The 21,811-nt window shown below is 41.2% G+C and overlaps 1 protein-coding gene across 1 annotated transcript; it reads right to left on the bottom strand.

Annotated features, from left to right (window-relative positions):
* Window positions 1-5,834: 5,834 nt before the first annotated feature.
* aamp (angio-associated, migratory cell protein) lies at window positions 5,835-20,793 on the bottom strand. Its single transcript, XM_080024030.1, has 11 exons — window positions 20,551-20,793; window positions 19,018-19,155; window positions 17,821-17,940; window positions 17,152-17,291; window positions 15,938-16,079; window positions 14,999-15,082; window positions 14,739-14,854; window positions 11,653-11,744; window positions 10,720-10,810; window positions 8,506-8,660; window positions 5,835-8,222 (listed from the first exon to the last, which is right to left on the bottom strand). The coding sequence occupies exons 1-11, from the start codon at window positions 20,639-20,641 to the stop codon at window positions 8,147-8,149; spliced, it is 1,245 nt and encodes a 414-aa protein (XP_079880156.1). The 5' UTR covers window positions 20,642-20,793; the 3' UTR covers window positions 5,835-8,146.
* Window positions 20,794-21,811: the final 1,018 nt, after the last annotated feature.

Below are 21,811 nucleotides of genomic sequence, written 5' to 3'. Positions count from 1 at the left end.
CAATAAGAACGGTAATGTCCTCAATACGAGCGGTAAGTTTCTCAATAAGAGCGGTAAGGTCCTCAGTAAGACCGGTAAGGTTCTCAATAAGAGCGGTAAGTTTCTCAATAAGAGCGGTAAGGTCCTCAGTAAGACCGGTAAGGTTCTCAATAAGAGCGGTAAGGTTCTCAATAAGAGCGGTAAGTTTCTCAATAAGAGCGGTAAGGTCCTCAATAAGACCGGTAAGGTCCTCAGTAAGACTGGTAAGGTTCTCAATAAGAGCGGTAAGGTTCTCAATAAGAGCGGTAAGGTTCTCAGTAAGAGCGGTAAGTTTCTCAATAAGAGCGGTAAGTTTCTCAATAGGACCGGTAAGGTTCTCAATAGGACCGGTAAGGTTCTCAATAAGACCGGTAAGGTTCTCCATAAGAGCGGTAAGTTTCTCAATAAGAGCGGTAAGTTTCTCAATAGGAGCGGTAAGGTCCTCAATAAGAGCGGTAAGGTCCTCAGTAAGAGCGGTAAGGTTCTCAGTAAGAGCGGTAAGGTTCTCCGTAAGAGCGGTAAGGTTCTCAATAAGAGCGGTAAGGTTCTAAATAAGAGCGGTAAGGTTCTAAATAAGACGTTAAGGTTCTCAATAAGAGCGGTAAGGTCCTCAATAAGAGCGGTAAGGTCCTCAATAAGAGCGGTAAGTTTCTCAATAAGAGCGGTAAGGTCCTCAATAAGAGCGGTAAGGTCCTCAATAAGAGTGGTAAGTTTGTCAATAAGAGCGGTAAGTTTCTCATTAAGAGCAGTAAGGTCCTCAGTAAGAGCGGTAAGTTTCTCAATAAGAGCGGTAAGGTCCTCATTAAGAGTGGTAAGGTCCTCAATAAGAGCGGTAAGATTCTCATTAAGAGCAGTAAGGTTCTCAATAAGAGCGGTAAGGTCCTCATTAAGAGCGGTAAAGTTCTCAACAAGAGCGGTAAGGTTCTCAATAAGAGCGGTAAGGTTCTCAACAAGAGCGGTAAGGTTCTCAATAAGAGCGGTAAGGTTCTCAACAAGAGCGGTAAGGTTCTCAATAAGAGCGGTAAGGTTCTCAATAAGAGCGGTAAGGTCCTCATTAAGAGCGGTAAGGTTCTCAACAAGAGCGGTAAGGTTCTCAATAAGAGCGGTAAGGTTCTCAATAAGAGCGGTAAGGTTCTCAATAAGAGCGGTAAGGTTCTCAGTAGTGAAGGTGTCAGGAAGATGTTGCTATGAAAGGTTAAAAATGATGGAAACCAACATTTTAACAAGAACTGTGATGAAAAATAGCAAACTATCCTTTAAAACTGGTCATTTGGAAAGGTATCCAGTTCAAGTTCAAGTTCAACTTTATTTGACCCCAGAGGGTCGATTGGTTGTGCAACAGTAGAACAATAAAAACACAGGATAAAACATACAGCACATAAAAGTAACATAAATCACATGAAATACCTTGACCACCTTCGTTGGCTCATATTTCTATTTGAAATGTAGAGAGGCATAGCAACAGATGAAAGAAAGAGTAAAAAGTGACTCAATAAATGCTCTGTAAAACAATGTCATCCACTTGAAACATGGCCAGCTTCCTCAGACAGAAAAGACGACGTTGGCTTTTTCCCCCACCGAATACATCTGTACTGCTGTAAAATTGAATTCTAAAAAAGGCCTCTTGACACCAATTTGAAAAGTCATTTTCAACAGGACCGTGTGACATTTCAGCTTTGCTCAGGGGGCTCACTACGACCGTGTCACCTGCAAACACCACAACGTGGGGGTCATCGAACTCACTGCGACAGTGGTTTGTGTGTAAGATGCACAGGAGAGAGGACACAGCCCTGGGGAGAGCTAGTTGATGGTGAAGATGGTCCAGACAGATGTCCATTCACTCTTGAGGCCGCTTCACACCTAGTCCCTAATTGCACACAACAGTCGGATCCTCCCCCTAAGCGGCGGCTGCGTGAGCTGTGCATCTCATAATATGTCTTGGAAAATGGGAGAGCTGATTTTTTCCAGAACAGCGAGCAGTTTGCTCAGCTGGACATTTATGTTGTGTGTTATGTTATGTTACACGAATGAGAGTTTAAAACTCCCTTTATATAATGTTGGCAAAGTGCAAACGTAAGAATGTTCACACAATTCACTTATATAAAAATTGATTTATTGATGGTGAATATGGTGACATTCAAAGTCAACATTTATAACGTCATTAGTTTGAAATATGTGACTTATTTACTTTTTTGTTCTAACAGGCAAATCTCATTGCCTGTTTCTGAAACCTAAATCATTGATATTATGATTGAAATCATTGATAACCCACAGATGTGAATGAGGCGTCATTGGATTGGGGGCAGTTTGGAAAATTTGTGGTCCAAATTTGATCCACATCGATCTGTATTTGGAGGAGAAATTAGTGAAAAACCGTTGCCAATCTACTGGAAGTAGGAGAACTTTGGTGGAGCGGGGCGGGCTGCGGAGGTGGAACAGGCTGGGGTGGTGGAGCGGGCGCTTGCTGACACAGCGGGCGCTTTGTGACATTATCCAATTTGTTATAAATCTGCAGGTTGGGGCTCTGGGGTGGCTTTCGCATGGTGCTGAGCAGTGTGTGCGCTGCAGTCTAAACTCCATTAGTGTGCGTCATTGATTCGACAGAGGACCTGCGCCGAGTCGAGACGAGAGGGAGCCGATGCTGAGTTCCGTGGGAACTCTGAAAACTGTAACTTACGTTGGTAGGAAGTGATGCTGCATTCCATGGAAACTCTGAAGATTTGTTTGAACTGGTGCTGCGTTCCATGGGAACTTGGAAAATTGTAATTCGACTCGATAGGAAGTGATGCTGCGTTTCATTGGAACTCTGAAAGCTGTGAACTGGTGAAACCCAAAAAGACAGGAACTGAAGTCTCTCGGGAGCAGGGCGGGAGGTTACAGAACTAACTGAAATGGCCTTTCTCAGTCATGGTTTAAAATAGTCTGATTTCCAGAAGGAAGATTAGAGCTAACCTAGGTCTAAATGATGGTTTAAATGAAACCTTTGGATTAATAGACATGGGCCCCCAGGGTGACCTTGGCAATAGGGAAAATGGATGATCTGGATGAAGACGAGCACAAAGACCAGACAGAAGGAGGTGACTCGTCATGACCTCAGTCTAGGGACTTCCTAGTTTCAAACTAACAACAACATTCAATTCAGCAACGTCTCAGAAAAGCATTTTGTATGCATTTAAGTAGGATTATCTTAGTCCTGAATTAGATTAAACCCGTCTGTGAAACCGCCCTTCAATGTTCAAGGTGATGGTCCGATGTGATGTTTTAAGCTTGTACCAGCTGTACGCTGTAACCGTGCAGATATGAATTTCATGTGATATATTATATTTATATAAGGTTTTTTGCGAGGTCCTACGAAGCGTGTTTCAGTACCAATACTGTAATACCGCTTTAAATACACTAACACTCTGGTCAAACTGTTACATGCAACGTAAAGCATATCATAAAATCACACACCAATAAAAATTGTATTCAAAAAATGTAATAACATATACACCATATACTGTGAACACCATAAAATATATAGCTATGACTCGGAGTTGTGAGCCCCAGTGCACAGCTGTCTCTGGACGATACAGTATATCCAGATATTCTGACGGTACCAATAACTACAATAACGGTCCCATGATGTTTCTCTAAGAGTGTCTCGCCCTCTCTCTCTCTCTCTCTCTCTCTCTCACACACACACACACACACACACAGCCCAAGGGTTCAGTTTAATTTATATGTTTATGTAATTATTTTATTTAACAGGTTTAATGCAATTTAAAGTAAATTTCAGACACACTTTTACTAAATTTAAAACAGATTTATTTTTGACAAATCACTGAAGTAATAGGGAGGAATAGGGTCTTTCAATAATGAACTATATGAAAAAGAACTTGACTCATTTTGACAAAAATAAATACATACTAAATGTTTTGGATGAAATTGAGACCTCACAAATTCAAATTAAACACAATTTCATGACTTTTAAGGCATGACTTTTGACATTTTAAGGACCCTATTTGATACTTTATTTAGCTTCACGTCATAAGAAAGAGCCATTCAATGAATTATATGTATTATAGTATTCAGAATGTTCTATACACCGTTTGTATTGTACCGTAAGTAACGTCCTACAGTAGCGCAGAAAACGGCAAACCAGGATGTTGGAAAAACACATTACCAGTTTCCAATGGAATTGTGGGGCTTGTAGTGTCATCCTCCCAATCTGATGGATTTGCACTTTAAAACAAAGATCCCTATTGACCATAACATCGAGAATTGTTTTCGCTGCCAAGTTTAAAATAGTTTTTACTCCAAATATTCAGCAAACCTATTAAAGGCCATTTAACTTTACAAGCTGCTATTCATTTACTACTTTCACCCTCACACACACACACACACACACACACACACTATATGGACATAAGACCAAACACTCACCTACATATTCGGCAGGTCAGCCTTATTAAAAGATGTTGTCATGGCAACGCAGAGTTCTGGGAGTTCCTCTGACGACGTTTGACGTGATGTTTATGTGAATCTGGGTCAGGTCAGCGAAACATCCATGTCGTCAACAGGCAGGAAAAACAGTTTTCTTACCTTTACCTTAGAGTAACGTTCTAACAGCAGCGACACAATCCTTATGAAGGTTGTTCTTGATATTCGCCGAGAAACGGGAATTTCAATTCTACAGATTTTAACGGATTGGAAAAGTTGGAATCTTATTCACAAGACAGGGACTCTTTCGTCTCCCTTGGCAACCATGTGTTTGAGTGAACTAATGTCATGTTTGCCGTTCCCCAGGGTTCGACCCTTGGTCCTCTTTTATTTAACATGTACATGCCCCCGTTAGCTACGTGTAGCACCCCCTAGGGTTTCATCCTTGGTCCTCTTAACCACAGGGTTGGATCCTGAGTTGGACATGCTCACATTAACCCAAATTATGCCAAAATAATAAAGTTGCCCACCACAGTTATACTGATGACACTCTACAGTTCTACATTCTAGATCTCCCACCAATTGAGCCTGTTATTATTTTGCTACCGATTTGGACTTATCAATGAAGGATTGGAGTCCAATTTCCTCCAAATAAACAATATAAAGTTTGACTAAAAACCAAGTTAGAAATGGTGTAATTATGGAGTTGATCACGACATTAAGAGTTAAGAATTAGAGGCTTCATGGCAAAATATCACTTGCCCAACCCTAACCCAAATGGAAATATCGAGAGTCATTTCGGTCAGATTGTCCAGTCAGGTGATTTGCTGTTTAAATAAATTCACACCACGCAGCTTCTGTATCACACTGTACAAACATACACACAATGTAGTGTGTGTGTACTGTAGCTGAGTCATCAGTACACAACTTACTGTCACATCTTTCTGTCATTCGCCACGGCAACGTCAACCTCTCAACTTGGCTCGCTGCCACTGCAACCAAATGGCACGTCAGCATATGCTCGTCAAAATCACAATAACTCAAAATATCAAATAATAACTGATATTTTACCACTGTTTCCAATTTAAACGTTAAAGGGCCAACAGAAAACTTTTCAACTTTCTCCCCCTAGCGTTTCCAAGTGGCATTATTGTTTGCGCCGCTTTCGGATCGCTTGACGTTTTCCTCAGAGCGCTCAGTTAAATGATCAACACCACTTTGGAAATAAGAGAGAAGAAAGAAGCAGGTTCACTGAAGAGGTCATTTGAAATTGTCACAATTTGAGTTTAACTTTATTTATTTTGGTTGCGCAATCATAGATATACTGGTATATTAGACATGCAGAGTGATATGGAGGCTTATAGGAAACCAACTGAAACACTGATGGTGTCATTATTATATAGCCAGTACACTGCAATCAACATTAGCTGCATAATGATAAGTAAAAGCAAAAAGAAAAAAAAAAAAGTCTATTGCCCCTTTGTTGAATCTTGGAGATACCGTTTTAAATAACTATTTTTGTTTGTTTATGGATTTTAAAAGATTAAAGTTGAGTTCCCATCGGTAGAACCCAAAAGAGCATAGGTCAGCAATACAGGCAGAGGCCATGGTTTAAAGTGGTCATTCATCACATAACTACTACAAACCCTAGACTTAAATTCACATCTACGTATGTGGTTTGTTGTTTCTTCTTGGTCATCTCAGGCGGTGGTGGTGGATATTTTTTATCCAATGTTCACCCATATTTACTAACCGCAACTAGCTACTGGAGTCGAGACTGGAGTTGGCGGACCCCGCCACCAACAATGGAAGACGGCATATAGAAGAGCGCGTGCATAATACTTATACATTGAATGGGTGTTTCTTATGAAGTAGCTAAAATTTGAAACCTGCACTTCAAACCTCTGTTGTGGTGTCCATTGCAGTATTTTGTTTTGGAGACATTCTGTTCTGGTTTGATGGTTCACAGATTATTACTTTTGTCGGACCGGTAAGATAAACCGAGGTTAAAAATGGGACAGAATGGCAATCTAAACAGTGACTTAAAAGGGAGGTTCGGCCTTCTTGAGTTCTGCAGAGCCTTCCACGGCAAACAGAGCTGCGAAGTAAACAAAACTAAAATACTAAACTAAAACCCATCATTCAATGACTGCTCTCTATAAACAACCTGGTTTTCATTTCTAATTCTCATCTTCCAGCCTCGTGGCGGAGGGACTTAAACCAGAGTCACGGAACTGAAGTATTTTAATGGGTTTGTAAAGAGGTCTGGGTATTTACATTTGCATCGTCATCAAGGTTCAATCACAAAAAAAACACACATAACAATAATAGTATTATTATGATAAAGTAATATTTACTCATTCTATTAGTTATGGTTCAGCGTTTCAGGAAGGTTTTCTCCAAATCGCTGCTGAGAGAGGAGCTTCACCTTTATAATATGAGATTTGGAACCGTCAAACAAAATGAAACCAAAATGAAACCAAAATGGAACCAAAATGGAACCAAAAAGAAAACCAACAAGGAACCAAAAAGGAACCAAAATGGCCGTCAGTTGAGCCAGCTCCCACCAGAAACCTGCAGAAGTCAGACTTGAAGTTGAACCGAGCAGTTAAGAAGATCTGACTGGAGGTTCCTCACCCCCTCCTGAAGTCCACATGATACCAAAAACAGCTTCTAGAAGCTCCTCTGGTCGCTGTTTTAGAAGTTAGATTTTCTTTTCTCCCCGTTCACGTCCACCGTTTAAAGTCTCAAAATTGGGACTCCAGCGGTTCGGCAGTGTTTAAACATATGTTTCAAAAAGGATCCAAACTCATGCTTCAGTCCAAGAACCTGATTGGTCCAAACAATTAATCCCATTTGAAAGAATGAATGAAAGCTATTTCATTCTGGAAGTGAAAAATACTCCCTTTAAAAGGGATCGTTTCGCTATTTTTCCACCCCAAGTGTTGTGATTTAAGTATTGATTTCCACCATTTATTAATTCTAATATTTATAAAGTGGTCAAACAACAGCCTGCTGAATGCTTTACGACTGAGAGATTTACAGCTTCTCACTGTGCTTCAATGCAGTCCAATGGGGCAAATGTTTAAGACTTAACGGAGACAAACGTGAAATCTCCTTTAAGAAAATGCAAAGCTTGCATTATAACCAGAGAATATTTACATCTTACGTCTCTTTTGGCTAGGTGCTAACATAAGAGACTACAAACAGGAAGTTGGGTCGCTTCCTCCTGGGAACCTGCTGTAGCCAATGTTACTCTCTGGATAATTTGGAATATTTGAATCTGGCCACATTGCACTGCACTGAAGCGCAGTGAGAAGCTGCAGCAGAGTCGTAAATCTCTTTATAGAGAATAATTCAGCGGGTTTTTGCCATGAACAGCTGGAAATGGTGGAAACCAACATTTTAATAATAAAAACACAGAACCTATCCCGCCTCGCATTTCAGTCAGAAGTCAGTTTGTGAAAACAGTGGGAGTGAAAAGAGAGAAATGTTCATTTTTTCTTGGCAACCACAGAACCTTCCGGTAGTGGTGGGAGTCGGAACATGGACCAGCGTTGACATGAGGAACCTGTAGTCGGTCAGATGTTTCTCCTACACGTCCACGTGGCTCCAGAGAAAGAAGACGCCCTCTCCGTAGAACCAGAGAGCAGAACCATCTGAACAGGAAGCTCCATTTCCCAGAAACCGCCCTCTTCCGTCCTCTCTACCGGTCCGGTCTCTGCAGACAGAACACCTTGACCTGGTGGTCTCCGGACGCCGTCAGAGCCAGGGAGGCGTCTCTGCGGAGGGGAGACGCGGAGGAGAGAGGGGGGGAGACGGTGAGATGGATGGAACTCAAAACGGAGGACCTGTCATTTTGAGTCTGGGAATGCGAGTCGGGTCTTTTGAGTCTCAAAATTCGAAAAATGAAAAGTGTGAAGGAACCCCAGATTTTGGACGCGGCTCCAGAAGCAACTTCAACTTTAGGCAAGCGTCTTGAGATCTGGCGGCCATTTTTTTTTTTTGCCTATCTTCTCTTTTCCAAAGTGGCGTCGGTGTGGCGACCATGCTGTTTTGTGGTACCTGCTGAGGGCGAAGTCCAGGATCTCGGCACGGTGTCCCAGGGACTCGGACACCAGGGTCCCGGAGCGAGCATCCCAGTGGCGCAGAGCCCCGTCCAGGCTGCAGGTGGACACCACCGAAGAAGAGGCCTCCCACTGGAGGCTCACGAGGCCCGCCTACAGAAGAAGAACTTTTAATAAATCTTTTTTTTTTTTCAATACACTGTTTCCAGATGTTACTTCGTCTTCAGTTTAGTTTGGCTTCCCGAATTGCCGAATATTTCTCATTAAGTTTTGATTTTAGTGTCATTATTTTTCTTTTGTATATTTGTATTGTCTATTTGTGTATTTAAGTTGTATTCGTTTTGATTTTGTATATCTGTATTTCAATAAAACCCAGCAACATTCATAAATCTTAAATCAAACAGCCAGTGGACCGTATGAAACTAGAGGTTGAAGCGCTGAAGGTTTTGGCGCCATCTAGTGCATTCAGTTTCCTGCTGTTGGACACTGCCATTTTTTTCTGCTGGAAAACCAAAACGAAAGACAGAAATGGAAATACAGGTGCTCCTCACTTAGACCTACCTGTTTAACGGCCGTTCAGACTTAGGACAAACTCTCTGACCAGTCTGTGTTGTACACTGCGCACAATACCAGTGTCTGAGTTTGAAGCATCGCGCATCACCCTTTATACACTATATATACTACATACACTGTATATACTATATACACTGTATAAACTATATACACTGTATATACAGTGGTACCTTGACTTAAGAGTTTAATTCGTTCCGTGACAGAGCTCGTGATTCAATCTGCTCGTATAGCAAATCAATTTTCCCCATTGAAATTAATTGAAATGCCATTAATCCGTTCCAGCCCCCAAAAATAACACCCCAATTTTTTTTCGTTACGTGTTTTTAAAAAAGAAAAATGTATTAAATAACAAATATTGTATAAAAACATAATAAAACACAATAACTCTCGCACACTCTTCTCTTCTGCCCTCTCGCAGATGATACACTCCGTCATCTCCTGCGAGCTGCTTCTCCGTCAACCACCGCAACAGCAGATTCTCCATCTTTTCATGGACAGCGGTCCGCAGCTTAGACATTATTTTAACGCCCTTGGCTGGCGTAATACCCTTTATCGTCTCCTTCTGCTTCAGTATGGTACATATCGCAGAAGTACTACGCTCGTACTGCCTCACCAATTCCATCACACGCACACCTCGCTCATGTTTTTCTATTATTTTGCGCTTTAAGTCAATTTTCGGACCTATGGTTCGAAAAAAAAATAAAAATTGGCTTCGGCGCACCTGAAGCCGCTCCTCGTAACTCACATTTTTGCTCGCAAATCAATACACACACAAAAAAAAACAAAAACAAAAAAAATCGATGGAACGACGGCTCGTAACTCGGAAAACTCATATGTTAGTGCGCTCGTAACTCAAGGTACCACTGTACTATATACACTGTATATACTATACATACACTATATGCACTATATACTACAGGTATATACACTATATATACACTATATACACTGTATATACTATATACCTATATACACTACATATACATCTCATCACTGTTCTCAGTCTCAGCTGTTCCCGCAATCTGTCAGTATTCACTACACTAGCGTTCACAATGGCCACGCCCCCTTAACGTGAATTCACTTAATGACCTGGTGCTAGGGACAGAACTCGGCCGTTAAGTGAGGAGTACCTGTACTTATTTGATATAATATAGTATATAGATAATATAATGTATGTATGATTATATTTGGTTTCAGTCCATTTGATTTTTGATTTCAGTTGGTTGAGAGAGAAAATGTTTCAGTTGTTTTTGTTGTTGTGTTTTGGTCTCAATTACAGATAAACTCATAACAAAACACACTATTAAAGTTCATCATAGTCTGTTGAAGATGACATCTTTGATTTCAGTTTGGTTGACGAACAAAATATTGAAGTCACATTTTGAGCTTTCATTCAATTATGGGGATGGTAGCTCAGGAGGTAGAGCTGGTGGTCTAGTAACCTAAAGGTTGCTGGTTGGATCCCAGGCTCCTCCTGCTAGCATGCTGTAGTGTCCTTGAGCAAGACACTTAACCCCTAATTGCTCCTGATGGCTGCGTCCGTCGGTCTTTGAACAATTGTAAGTCGCTTTGGATAAAAGCGTCTGCTAAATGACTAAATGTAAATGTAATGTAATGTAATTATTTCGCGAGAACTCACCGGGTGGCGACACCTGTGCCTCAGAGCCTGCGTGGAGAGGTCGTAGACGGCCAGCGTTCCGTCCAGGTGAGCCACGGCGACCAGGGGGAGACTGGGGGAGGACAAGCCCAGAGGGTGAGCACAGGACCAGGAGGAGCGGAGGCGGGGCAGACACCCTGGTGTCGGTTCGCCTCCATAGTGCCGACAAGTCGGGGATAATAGCGTACGACCAGCTGGTCATTATCGCAAAACAACCCCCGACAGGGTGTCTTGTAGGCCTCTGAAGGGGGTTATTTAGTGATAATGACCATCTGGTTTTGGTCTTGTAGTTTCTCTGTAGCCAGCGCTAACAACACGTAAGCATGTAGGCGGAGTGAAACGGGGACGTGAAACCAGGCGGAGAAGAAGTAATAACGCTCATTATTAATAGATCAGCGGTCGTTATTCAGAAACAACTGAGCGCTGACTGTCCGCTGTCGACCAACCAGAATCCAGGGTACCGCAGAGCGGGGGTATAACCGTCTTTAAAACGGTATCATATTCCGAAACAAATTTTGTTGCGATTCGCAATTTGTGAAATGTTTCTCGCAATATGAGCTCTGAAATGGATCCTGTAACGTTTCAAATTGATCAGCAGACGGCCAGATGTGTGTCCATATACTGTATATCTCCTTACGCCTTTTAGGAAACAAAACTCGTAACCCTGGTGGAACACGAAGTTCTGATTGAACAACTTTTCATCAACGTAAAGTACATTTTATTTTAATCCCACCGGCGCGGACAATATACGTTTGTAGTTCCTTCTAAAACCAATAAGAGCTTTTTACCAGGAGAAAGTTCATAAAAGCAGCAGCTGTTTGGCGCACGGGGTGTTTTATTACACCGTGATGAATTACACACTTATTACACACTGAAACACAAACACACACTTCCATGTGCTTAGTGTGTACTCACATGTTGCAGAACCCGACGGACTCCACCGAGTTTGGTTCTTCATCCGCAGATCCCTTCGCCTTGTTCTCGTCTATGGAGAACACACCAACCACCTGCGTTTGCGCGCACACACACACACACACACACACACACACACACACACACACACACACACACACACACACACACACACACACACACACACACACACACACACACACACACACACACACACACACACACACACACACACACACACGGTTCAGTTGAATTTATATGTTTATGTAATTATTTTATTTAACAGGTTAAATGCAATTTAAAGTAAATCTCAGACACATTTTAAATAAATTTAAAACAGATTTCAATTAAATTGTATTTTTATTCAGAAAATAAAGTTCTTAATGTTAATGTTCTTCAATTGAACAGTCAGTGGATTGTATGGAACTAGAGGTCTATCACAGCAGGTTTGGTGCCACTTAGTGGATTCAGTTCACTGCTGTTGGACACTGATATTTTTCTGAAAGTATAAAAATATATATATATTTTATAATGACTGATACAACAGGTATTTTTCGTTTTACAAAATACATTTAATTAGTTGAATGTGTTTCAGGCATCTAGATATGATTATTTACATAAAAAATACCCCCTGTGGTCTCTCTAAAGGTTCCAAGGGGTCCCTCATAAAATCATTAATAGTTCCAGACCTGCCAACCATGGGAAAATATGGTAACATCGTAGCGTCTCTAAATGAGGCTAATCACATTGCATGTGAACTACTATGTCTAACTATATACAGTATAAAAAGTCATCTCATTAGGATGTACCCTTGAGATGCATCATTTCGTAAAGTTACCGTAACATGTTTACCAACTAGAGATGCTCCGATTACAATTTTCTTGGCTGATTCCCATTTCTCAAGTCCGACCTGATTCCGATGCCTGATCTGCTGTACGTCAATGACAAATACATCATGTGATCTGATCACACTCATGTGATTGGACGGCTGCACATAAACGGAGTACCGCTGCAATTTTCAGTTATCACAATAGTGAGATTGCTGATTTTGACATTGTTTATTATTCACTATGGAACAATAATAGAACATGAAACTGTCACTGAGTGTAAACGAAATAGAATATGACATAACATATAACTAACATGGAAATGCTCAGTTCAAACTTCAAATTAAAGTCTCTTTCACTTTAAGTGCAAATATACATTTATATTATATTTATATGGTACTTTGCAAATAAATTGCAATTATTATAAAAAAAATAAAATAAATGGCCGGCTCTTCTCACTTTCGTCTGCTGGAAGTCCTCCTTCCCTCACCGCACGTTAAACCAAGTGAATCAAATAGAACGACTGGTTTTACTGAGTGACTCGTCAAGAACCGATTCTCAAAAATAGAGTCAAACTTTTCATCAGGAACAGAGCTCCGCTGTGACAGCATTAGAAACAGTCTGCACAATGTTAGAATATTATCAGGCGATAGGTTTACAATTTATCTCATCTTTGTTGACCTTGGAATACCTCCAAACAGCCAACATTTTATCTATTTTGCACTCTTTTTTGAGCGTCAACTACGTTACATTACGTTGGTATCAGGTTTGAATATCGAAACATTTGTACGAGTACAGTACATGAGAACAGTATTGGGCTGTAAATTTGACGGCACAGAAACGGAAAATATATCTGATACTCATCGGCCGGTGAAAACCGACCACTTCTGGTCACCGGCCGATCAATCGGTGCATCTCATGTTTTTTATTTTAACATTACGGTCACGATTTTACCTCAGAAATGCAGCGTTCCACCTTGGTGGAAAATAAAGTAGCGCTCAGTGCTGCGTTTCAGCAGATGTTGAGTGAGAGGAGAGGGAGGGTTTACAGAACCACAGGTCAGAGCATCTGGTCCAATCCCAGGGATGTAGTTGAAATACCCAATAAATGTTCGGTATTGTTTTGTTTGATTGATTGAGTTTTTCATCATTAAATTACAATATTATATATATAAATATATCTATATCTATCTATCTATCTATCTATCTATCTATCTATCTATATATATATATATATATATATATGCATATATTGACTAAAGATTGCGTAGCTGGTAAACGAAACGTGTGAAGGTCTGTAGATATATTTCGAGAGCTAAAAACAGTGTGTTTATAGTTGTTTTATTTAGCGGAACGGGGATGGGGCACAGAGGAATAGGGCACCAGTAGGGATGAGTATTGTCAAGATACCTATCGATCCGGTACTCTGAAACCGGAAATTAACACTGCTTTATTTTCTACACACTACGCATGGAGAGGGGGCGGTCAGGGCACAATCTGTGCCCTTATCTCCTCGTGCGAGAGAGAGAGGGAGAGAGAGAGAGAGAGAGAGAGAGAGAGAGAGAGAGAGAGAGAGGGAGGGAGAGAGAGAGGGAGGGGGAGAGAGAGAGAGAGAGAGAGAGAGAGAGAGAGAGAGAGAGAGAGAGAGAGAATAATATCCTGATAATAGCGAAAATGCTTCTCAGACAAATATCTTAATCTTATTGCAAGTTAGAAACTGTTTATATAACCTCAATAAATAGAAAAGGAATTTTCTTAATTTCTTCAATACGTTTAACAGAACAAGGAACGTCGGCGCTTATTGATACTACGGTCTTTAATAATTTAGCCCCGAGGCCCAATTAATACTGGGCCGGTACCCAACTCTAGTACCCTCGGTACCTGTTCCAATGTGCCACCCGCCCCCCGCCCCCTGAATAGTTCAGTTTATTTTTTTATTTTTTGTATACATTTTATCATTTACTGTTAATTTTTAGGTTTATTTCCTTATACATATTTTTAGGTAAAACCTGATAAATTTGATAAACTATCAAATGTTACCTAAAAAGTTAATTTCTAGGTCTACTGCCATTACTTCTCTTAAAATTTTTTATTGTTTTGTTCAATATACATAATCTGTATATTGGCATTTTTCCCCCATTTTCTTGGCCTCGTCACTTCATTTTTATTGCCTACTGTTTCGATATTGGTCTATACGAGGCGTGTTTTCTTTGTCGTGAGTTGCGCCTCCTGGTGGCGGATGGAGGTTACCATAGCAACTCACCTTGCCCGTGGCCGTGTTAATGAGCTTGGCAGAGCCGTCCACGGAGCCGGTCAGCACCAGCGAGCCGTCCTTGTTGGAAGCCAGGGACGTCAGTGCCCCCTGATGGCCTTCGTGACCTGGGGGAAGATTTGGATTACATTTGGATTTACAGGAATATTGGATGATTAGATGGATGCTTGTCATTCTGATACAGTAGTTAATAATGTGGTTATTCTAAGACAGTTATTCTATGGCGTTGCCGTGAAAACGTCCAGACTGACCTTTGATGACGTGCACGGCGTTTCCCTGCTTCAGGTCCCAAATTCTGATGGACCCGTCATCGTAGCCGACCACCGCCCTCTTACCTGGACAACACCAAGGCAGAAAGTCATTGAACATTTACATTAACCACTTCTTCTCCTGGTTTACCGTCCCTCGTATCACTCCGCCATCTGGTGACACTCCATAGAAACAACAATATATTATTACGCTATATTTTATCGGGCAAATAGTTTGCCAAGTTGTTGGAGGTAGGGATGTTACCAATTTAACGTTTAACCGTTAACCGACAATAAGAATTTTTACCGTTTCATCCTACCAGTTAAACAGTTTAAAAAAGTTATTAGAAAAAAAAGTTTGTTGCATGGTAAAGGAAAACTAGGGAGGGACAGTCCATTAAACATATGGGGGTTTTGTGTGTGTGTCCGATTATTATTAATTATTTCTAGGGCTGTGCCTGAAGACAAATCGGATTCGGCTGCTCAAGGTGAATATTCGAGGGGAGGAGGGAGGTCGGCGGGCGCACAGATAGACAGACAGACAGGGAGAGAGGTAGTCTCCCCTTATGGGTAATTCTAACTTGTAAAGTCCAATAAAAAAAAAAAAAAGCATATAATAAATTTTGCTGTAGACTATTTTTCTTTGTGGAAGCTGTTAAATAACGCATAAAATGATTCTAAATCAATGTTCAATTAATTCATTTATTCGATAGGTAGCCATGAAATTCATGAAGAGCAATGATGTGCAGCAATCTAGTCATTATCTACAGTAATTATTAATATTTGGAGATCAACGATGGCTGTACATTATCCCTTATAATGCTGATAAATACGTCTCCTTACCAACCAGCCTTTGTCTCATGTAGATTGTTGTTGCTGGACAATTAATTCTCATATTGATTTATTAACGCTAGTCATATCAAATATCATATCATATCTCACCGTCTGGGAGGACTTTCCCGTTGGCGTGGCGTGCTGGGCTGGGGAACGTTTTGCAGTCGCCGCCCGGAACTTTCCACATCCAAACGTTGCCGTCATCAGTTCCCGCCAGAAGCACCGGAGCGCACGGGTGCCACTCCAACCACTGCAGAGCAACCCCAAACCAGAAGAATGAAATTCCAATTACAACGAATTCGTGGGAAAACCGACACAATGACAATCCGAAAATGTGTCGTCTTTTTTTTTTTTTTTTTTTTTTTAAACCACGAGAGGGTGCGCTAGTCTATCACAACGGGACTAAAACAACTGATAAGTACAGATTTTGAATCCAACAGGAGTGCTTTGCTTGCTTGAGACCCTCCATCTTGTAAAAACAGGTACGTTGACTTTTGCCTGGATTTCTCCCCTGTGATTGACAGTCATATCTACAGTCATATCTTATCTTGATCTGAAGTTCTTTTACACAGAGAACAGAGCTTTCTTTGTTCCAGAACCTTTAGGTCTCTCATCTTACTACTTTAACAGGAAATAGTACAAGACTCATGCTGTGATCTATTCTGGTACGTCAACACGCGACAGTCAAAAAAACACTTCAATTATTCTTCCAAACACACATTTACACTTACAACACACACATCCTGAATTCAATCTCGGGTCATAGGTCAAGGCAAGTGTGAAGAAGTTTTAAATACAAAATATTATATAATATTAAAGGCTCTACAAGACGAGTATTACGGGGTTTTCAATGCATTTAATCTAGTTTTTAAGGTTGTACTGACTCTTTTGGCTAAGCGCTAATGTAAGAGACTAGAAACAGGAAGTTGCGTCGCTTCCAAATGGCAACCTGTTGCAAAAGCCTAGTTTTAAATAAAATGTAATATTCCTGATATTCAAAAAGAATGTTCAGAAAACACACTAAGACGTGTGTGACAATAATTTGAGGTTTAAAGGCTTAGCTGGTTGCCCCATTGGACTGCATGAACTGGATCCTGTGCTTTAAAAGGGGACCCGTTATGAAAAAAACTCACTTTTTCAGTGCTTGTGCACCTACATTTGGGTCTCTGGTGAGTCTACAAACATACAAACTGTGAAAATAGAAAACCCAGTCAGTTCTTTGTGAGCTGCCTGTTTCAGAAAACATGGCATGAAACGAGCCGTTCAGCGTTACTGCCCTGATATGTCATCGCAGTAATACACGTCGGCGTTTGGCTGCGTACCTCCAGATCTCCAACCTCGAATGACCAGATCTCCTCCCTGCTCTCCACCTTCCACACCTTGATCAGGCCGCTCATGTCACCCGAGGCCACCAGCGCCGAGTCGCTGCTGAAGGACACGCACGTCACCGAGTCCTTGTGTCCTGGACGGGCACACAGAGAGGGACGTCCTGTCTCTGGGTGCCTTTAAAATTAAGAGCCCCCATCGACCCAGCGTTTCCTCTGGTAGCCAGAGTATGTTTTTTTTTTTTGTGCTTGACTTTCATAGATGTGTTGGAAAGTTCATACTACCAAGTGAAAAGAGAGTATTGTTAACTGTGCTGTCTGAAAGTATACTTTAATATTTTGTATAATTTTTATGTGTTCACAATTAATAATACTAAAGTGGTACGTAAATACACTAAAATATATATTTTTTTCATGTACTTTTGATTACTTTTAACGACCAAAGACAGCAGACGACTTGCATCACAGCCGTGGGTGAAACAAATTCACAATAAATAGCTCACAAAATTAACAAAAATGCTGGAAAGATGGCAAATTGGGAATTTTGTTGTCCAGCTCTTTTTTTACGGGCTGTGGTGGACAGATGCAGAGGAAAGACTGGGAACACTGGGCGGGGCTTCTTTAGGTGCGGAGCCTCCAGCATCAGAGTGCGTTATGGGAACTGACCAGTACACTCGAACAGAACTTCCCCGTCGCCCACTCGCCAAACGAAGGCCTTGTCGTCTTCTCCACCGGAGACGGCCAGAGAGTTGGTGGCGGGGTCCAGGCTGACACAGAACACAGAACCTGGAAAGAGATAGATAGATAGATAGATAGATAGATAGATAGATAGTCCGGAGTTGGCCTGTTTCCACCAGTTTTTCTTGTGAGGTCTTTACAGTCCCTATCACAAAAGAACCTGGCCTTTCGCAGCGAGCACTTGATTCGGTGTATTCGCTGAAAATAGGATTCTTGTTCGGGAACCTCTTCTTCGCCACCAACGGGGCAAGCATAAAAATCAAGCTCTTTCCTAATCGAACAGCAAAAAAAAGTTTTTTTTCCCCCCTCTGAGAAAATCCTACAGTGCACACTTCTGTTGGTGTTGTATTGCTGTGATAACGTCTATCTCCGCTAAAGCTGAGGCTATGGCTGCATCAGCACCATCGCCTTTGGGAGCCACCATTGTTGTCGTTCAGAAATGCGGCGCGCTCTGCTCTGCGTCATCAACTAACCTGCCTCAGAGAACAACGGCAGCTTCTGATTGAGCCGCTGTATGCGCGAGCTCGGGCTCTTGCGAGGCTAGTCCGGTGTGACTTTGACAAAAGAGTGAATCTTCAAAATCGCAAACCGGAAAATAATCACTAAGGACTAAATGAAAGACAGAGGCCAAAACAGGTAAATTAATTTGACATAATTCATATTGAATGTGAATGATTTACACTTTGCATTCCACCAAAATAATACATTTTGACAGAATTACATGATTGTGAGAATTCCACTCAGAACTCAGAGCAGAACGGACTCTTCTGACTCTCTCGTTCATCGGAAGTGAACGGGAGTCAAATCAATCAAAACCCCACAGTCGGACAAATACTCTTTATAGCGACTGACTCGTCGAGAATCGAATCTCAAAACACAGTCGAACCTTTCATCACTACAAACAGTCCTCACTTCCGGATTGAAACTTGTTCTGCTAGAGCTGCTGTTACCGATGAATTGGATGAATTAGCGCCAGCCTTGCAATTTGGATCTTGCACCACAAGAGCTAGTATTCATTATTCATCGTTTTTAAGTGGGATTTTTCCCATCGCCTCTCAAGACAACACTAGTGTACCACAGCACAGTGGTTGAAGAATGCAGACAGACAGACAGACAGACATGTACCTGTGTGTTTCGAGAAGGTCAGCTCGCTGTCATCCTGCTCTTCCTCCATCTCATCCTCTGTCTCCCATCCTTCATTGTCGCCGTCTCCGTTCCAGTCTTCCTCGAAATCCACGTCCTCCAGGTCGTCAGCCAGATCGTCTGAGAGAGGAGACACATATAAATGTAGGTGTAGGTATAGATAGATAGATAGATAGATAGATAGATAGATAGCAACCGTACACAGTATATTATCGAACCATTTGGCACGCCCTCCATGGTTCAATACACACACGTGAACCGTTGTATTACAGTATCATGGTAGAAGGGCACCAGACGCATTGGCGCACTGTATGGGCGCGGCGCAGTGTGCAGTAAGTGCCACTTCCTACTGAATCCACTGTTGCAGCTCCACGGGCCACGTCCACACCTGCCGTGTGGGGGCCATGCAGAGCCACGCAGCATTTCTCTTTTTTTTTTTTGCACAGTCTATTTTTTTTTATTGTTATGCAAAGTAATTACAAAGCTTGTTTTTGTTATAATTCCAGATGCCAAAAAAATAGCCGAAAGTCTAAGACAATAAAGTTTCCAAATTTTCCAAAAGTTCAGTCCTCAAGATCAGTCACAATATTTTAAAAATAAGTACAAAAGTACTAAAGAAAAATAGTGTGAAAAAAACACTAATGAGTAACTGCTGCATTTTACAAACCCCCGGAAACTATTATCATTCAATGAAGAAGTTTTCGCAACACAGGATGTTCTAAGAACCTTTGAAGGAGCCAACCTTTTTTTTGTCTGCACTGTGTCATCCAGAAACGATCCTAATTATTAAAATACCATTCTTCAGGGATATTTAAATTGAACGCCAGAAGAGAAAAATACCCTAATATAAAGATTTAAATATAAAGATACTGAAACTGTACCGTTACCCCAAAACCGTGATACATACCGAACCGTGAGCCCATTGTACTGTTGCATCCCTAATAGATAGATGGACAGACAATCGAGTACAGAAATATCCAAACTATATTTATACCCACCCCGGTACATGTTGATGTTTTGTATACACTGTATATCCGTTTGTTTTTAAGACTTAAACTATTTTATTTGTATGTTTTTATTTGTTATATTATTTATACATTGTCTGTATTTATTTTGTATTGTGTTTTAAGATTTTTGCTAATTATCTGCATAACAGCAATGCACCATCTCACCAAGACAAATTCCTCGTACATGAAAACGCCAGAAAAACTGATTTTGATCCTTTTAAATCAGATAGCAAGGTAAGTGATGAGGAACTAGGATAAATCTAACCAGTACTTTTTTTTTTTTACAAACACAATAAGTTGAAACTAAGAAGTCATGAATTCAAATATAAGACCTTTTAATGACGTTTAAAGCCTAATATGGGTTAATCTCAAGGTTTGCTCCATGTAAACCCGCCCCTGACATCTCCAGCCCCGTGCCCCCCCCGGCTGTCAGCCAGGGGAGCGAGGCAGCCAGACTGAAGCGCCAGGGGTTCGGGGCTCAGAGGGCGGTCAGCTGCGAGCCTCCTACCGGGGCCCGGCTCCGTCGGCTCCAGCTCGATCACCTCGACGATCTCCTCGTCTCCGTGGAGCTCGACGGTCGTTTCCTCGCCGTTGTCCATCCCGAGTGGCAAGAAAGTTTTTTTTATCACAACAAAAAACAGAACTTATCTTTGATCAGAAAAGTGGAGTCGATTTCAAAACAACGTCCACATGTTTATGTATATGTGACACGTGAGGACGGCGCTGTCGCAGGGTGATGGCGTCATGGCACGGCACCGGAAGTAACCCCCAATTAAAGTAAGTGAAACACCGTCAAGTTCAAGTTCAAGAGATTATTTTGTCACATACGTAGACATACGGAATTAATTGCCTGTGTTGTATTATATATACATTAAAATCCCCCTCAGTGAAACTTGCCTCCAGTACTTACCTCACAGAGTCCCGGCATGTCACAAAGCTCAGACTGTGCTTTCGGTCTGTTGCCTGAAAATAATGTATTTAACCAGACAAATGTGAACCTTGTCGGTCGCGTTTCAACAACAGCCTACGTTACAAACGCAACTGAACCTGGACCTCGCCGCTACAACGATCCCTCAATCCACGGCTCCCTTGGGGGATCGGCCCCCTGCTACCGGTGTGGGTACTAGAGTTGCTCGGCCTGGCAGATCACACGATCATAATAATTTGACTCCTCTCACGTATATATTTTTTTTATTTTCCCTGTTTCGTTTTATGTCTCATTCATTTCAGTCGGTTTGTCTCGTAGTTATTGTCCTCGATTTTTTTTCAATTGTTTATTTGCACCATAACTATGTGAAAATGATATTAAAAAAAAAAAACAATAATAATAAAGATCGGAAGATTTAAATTATGTGAAAATAATATATAATTTATTAAATACATCTCGCACCAGTCACAATCGAAATGAAAAATGACATTTCCAAATAAAAGTACAAATATATTGATAAAACGACGGAAAACTTTCCAAAGAATTCTCTTGGAAAAACACCACCAGGCGAAAGCCCAGTCGCACGATGGTGACGTGTAACACGTAACACTTTTACTGCCACTAGATGGCAGTAAACCATAGACGTACACTAACTAACTAACAAACGAACTGAAATAGCTTTTAGTTCATTGCTACCTTTAATTCGACCTTATCCACAGGTTGTTTTTTCCCCTTTACCTTAAATATAGTGAAAAGGTGTTAAGTAGGTGTATTTATTCTTTATATTAAATATATTTGTATTGAATTTACTATAATGTACATTTTTGTGTGCAAAGGACAT

The sequence above is a fragment of the Zeus faber genome (genome assembly GCF_960531495.2).
Source record: "Zeus faber genome assembly, chromosome: 2".
Classification (NCBI taxonomy): Eukaryota; Metazoa; Chordata; class Actinopteri; order Zeiformes; family Zeidae; genus Zeus; species Zeus faber.
Note: the sequence above shows the minus strand (reverse complement) of the source record. Positions and strands in the feature narration are given on the sequence as shown.

Excerpts from the sequence above, each read along its gene's own strand:
- aamp (XM_080024030.1), bottom strand. The coding sequence starts at position 20,641 with ATGGACAACGGCGAGGAAACGACCGTCGAGCTCCACGGAGACGAGGAG. Across the intron at positions 17,941-19,017 it reads GACCTTCTCGAAACACACAG|GTTCTGTGTTCTGTGTCAGC; the intron begins GTACATGTCTGT and ends ATCTCTTTCCAG. Across the intron at positions 14,855-14,998 it reads CGCCGTGCACGTCATCAAAG|GTCACGAAGGCCATCAGGGG; the intron begins GTCAGTCTGGAC and ends ATCTTCCCCCAG.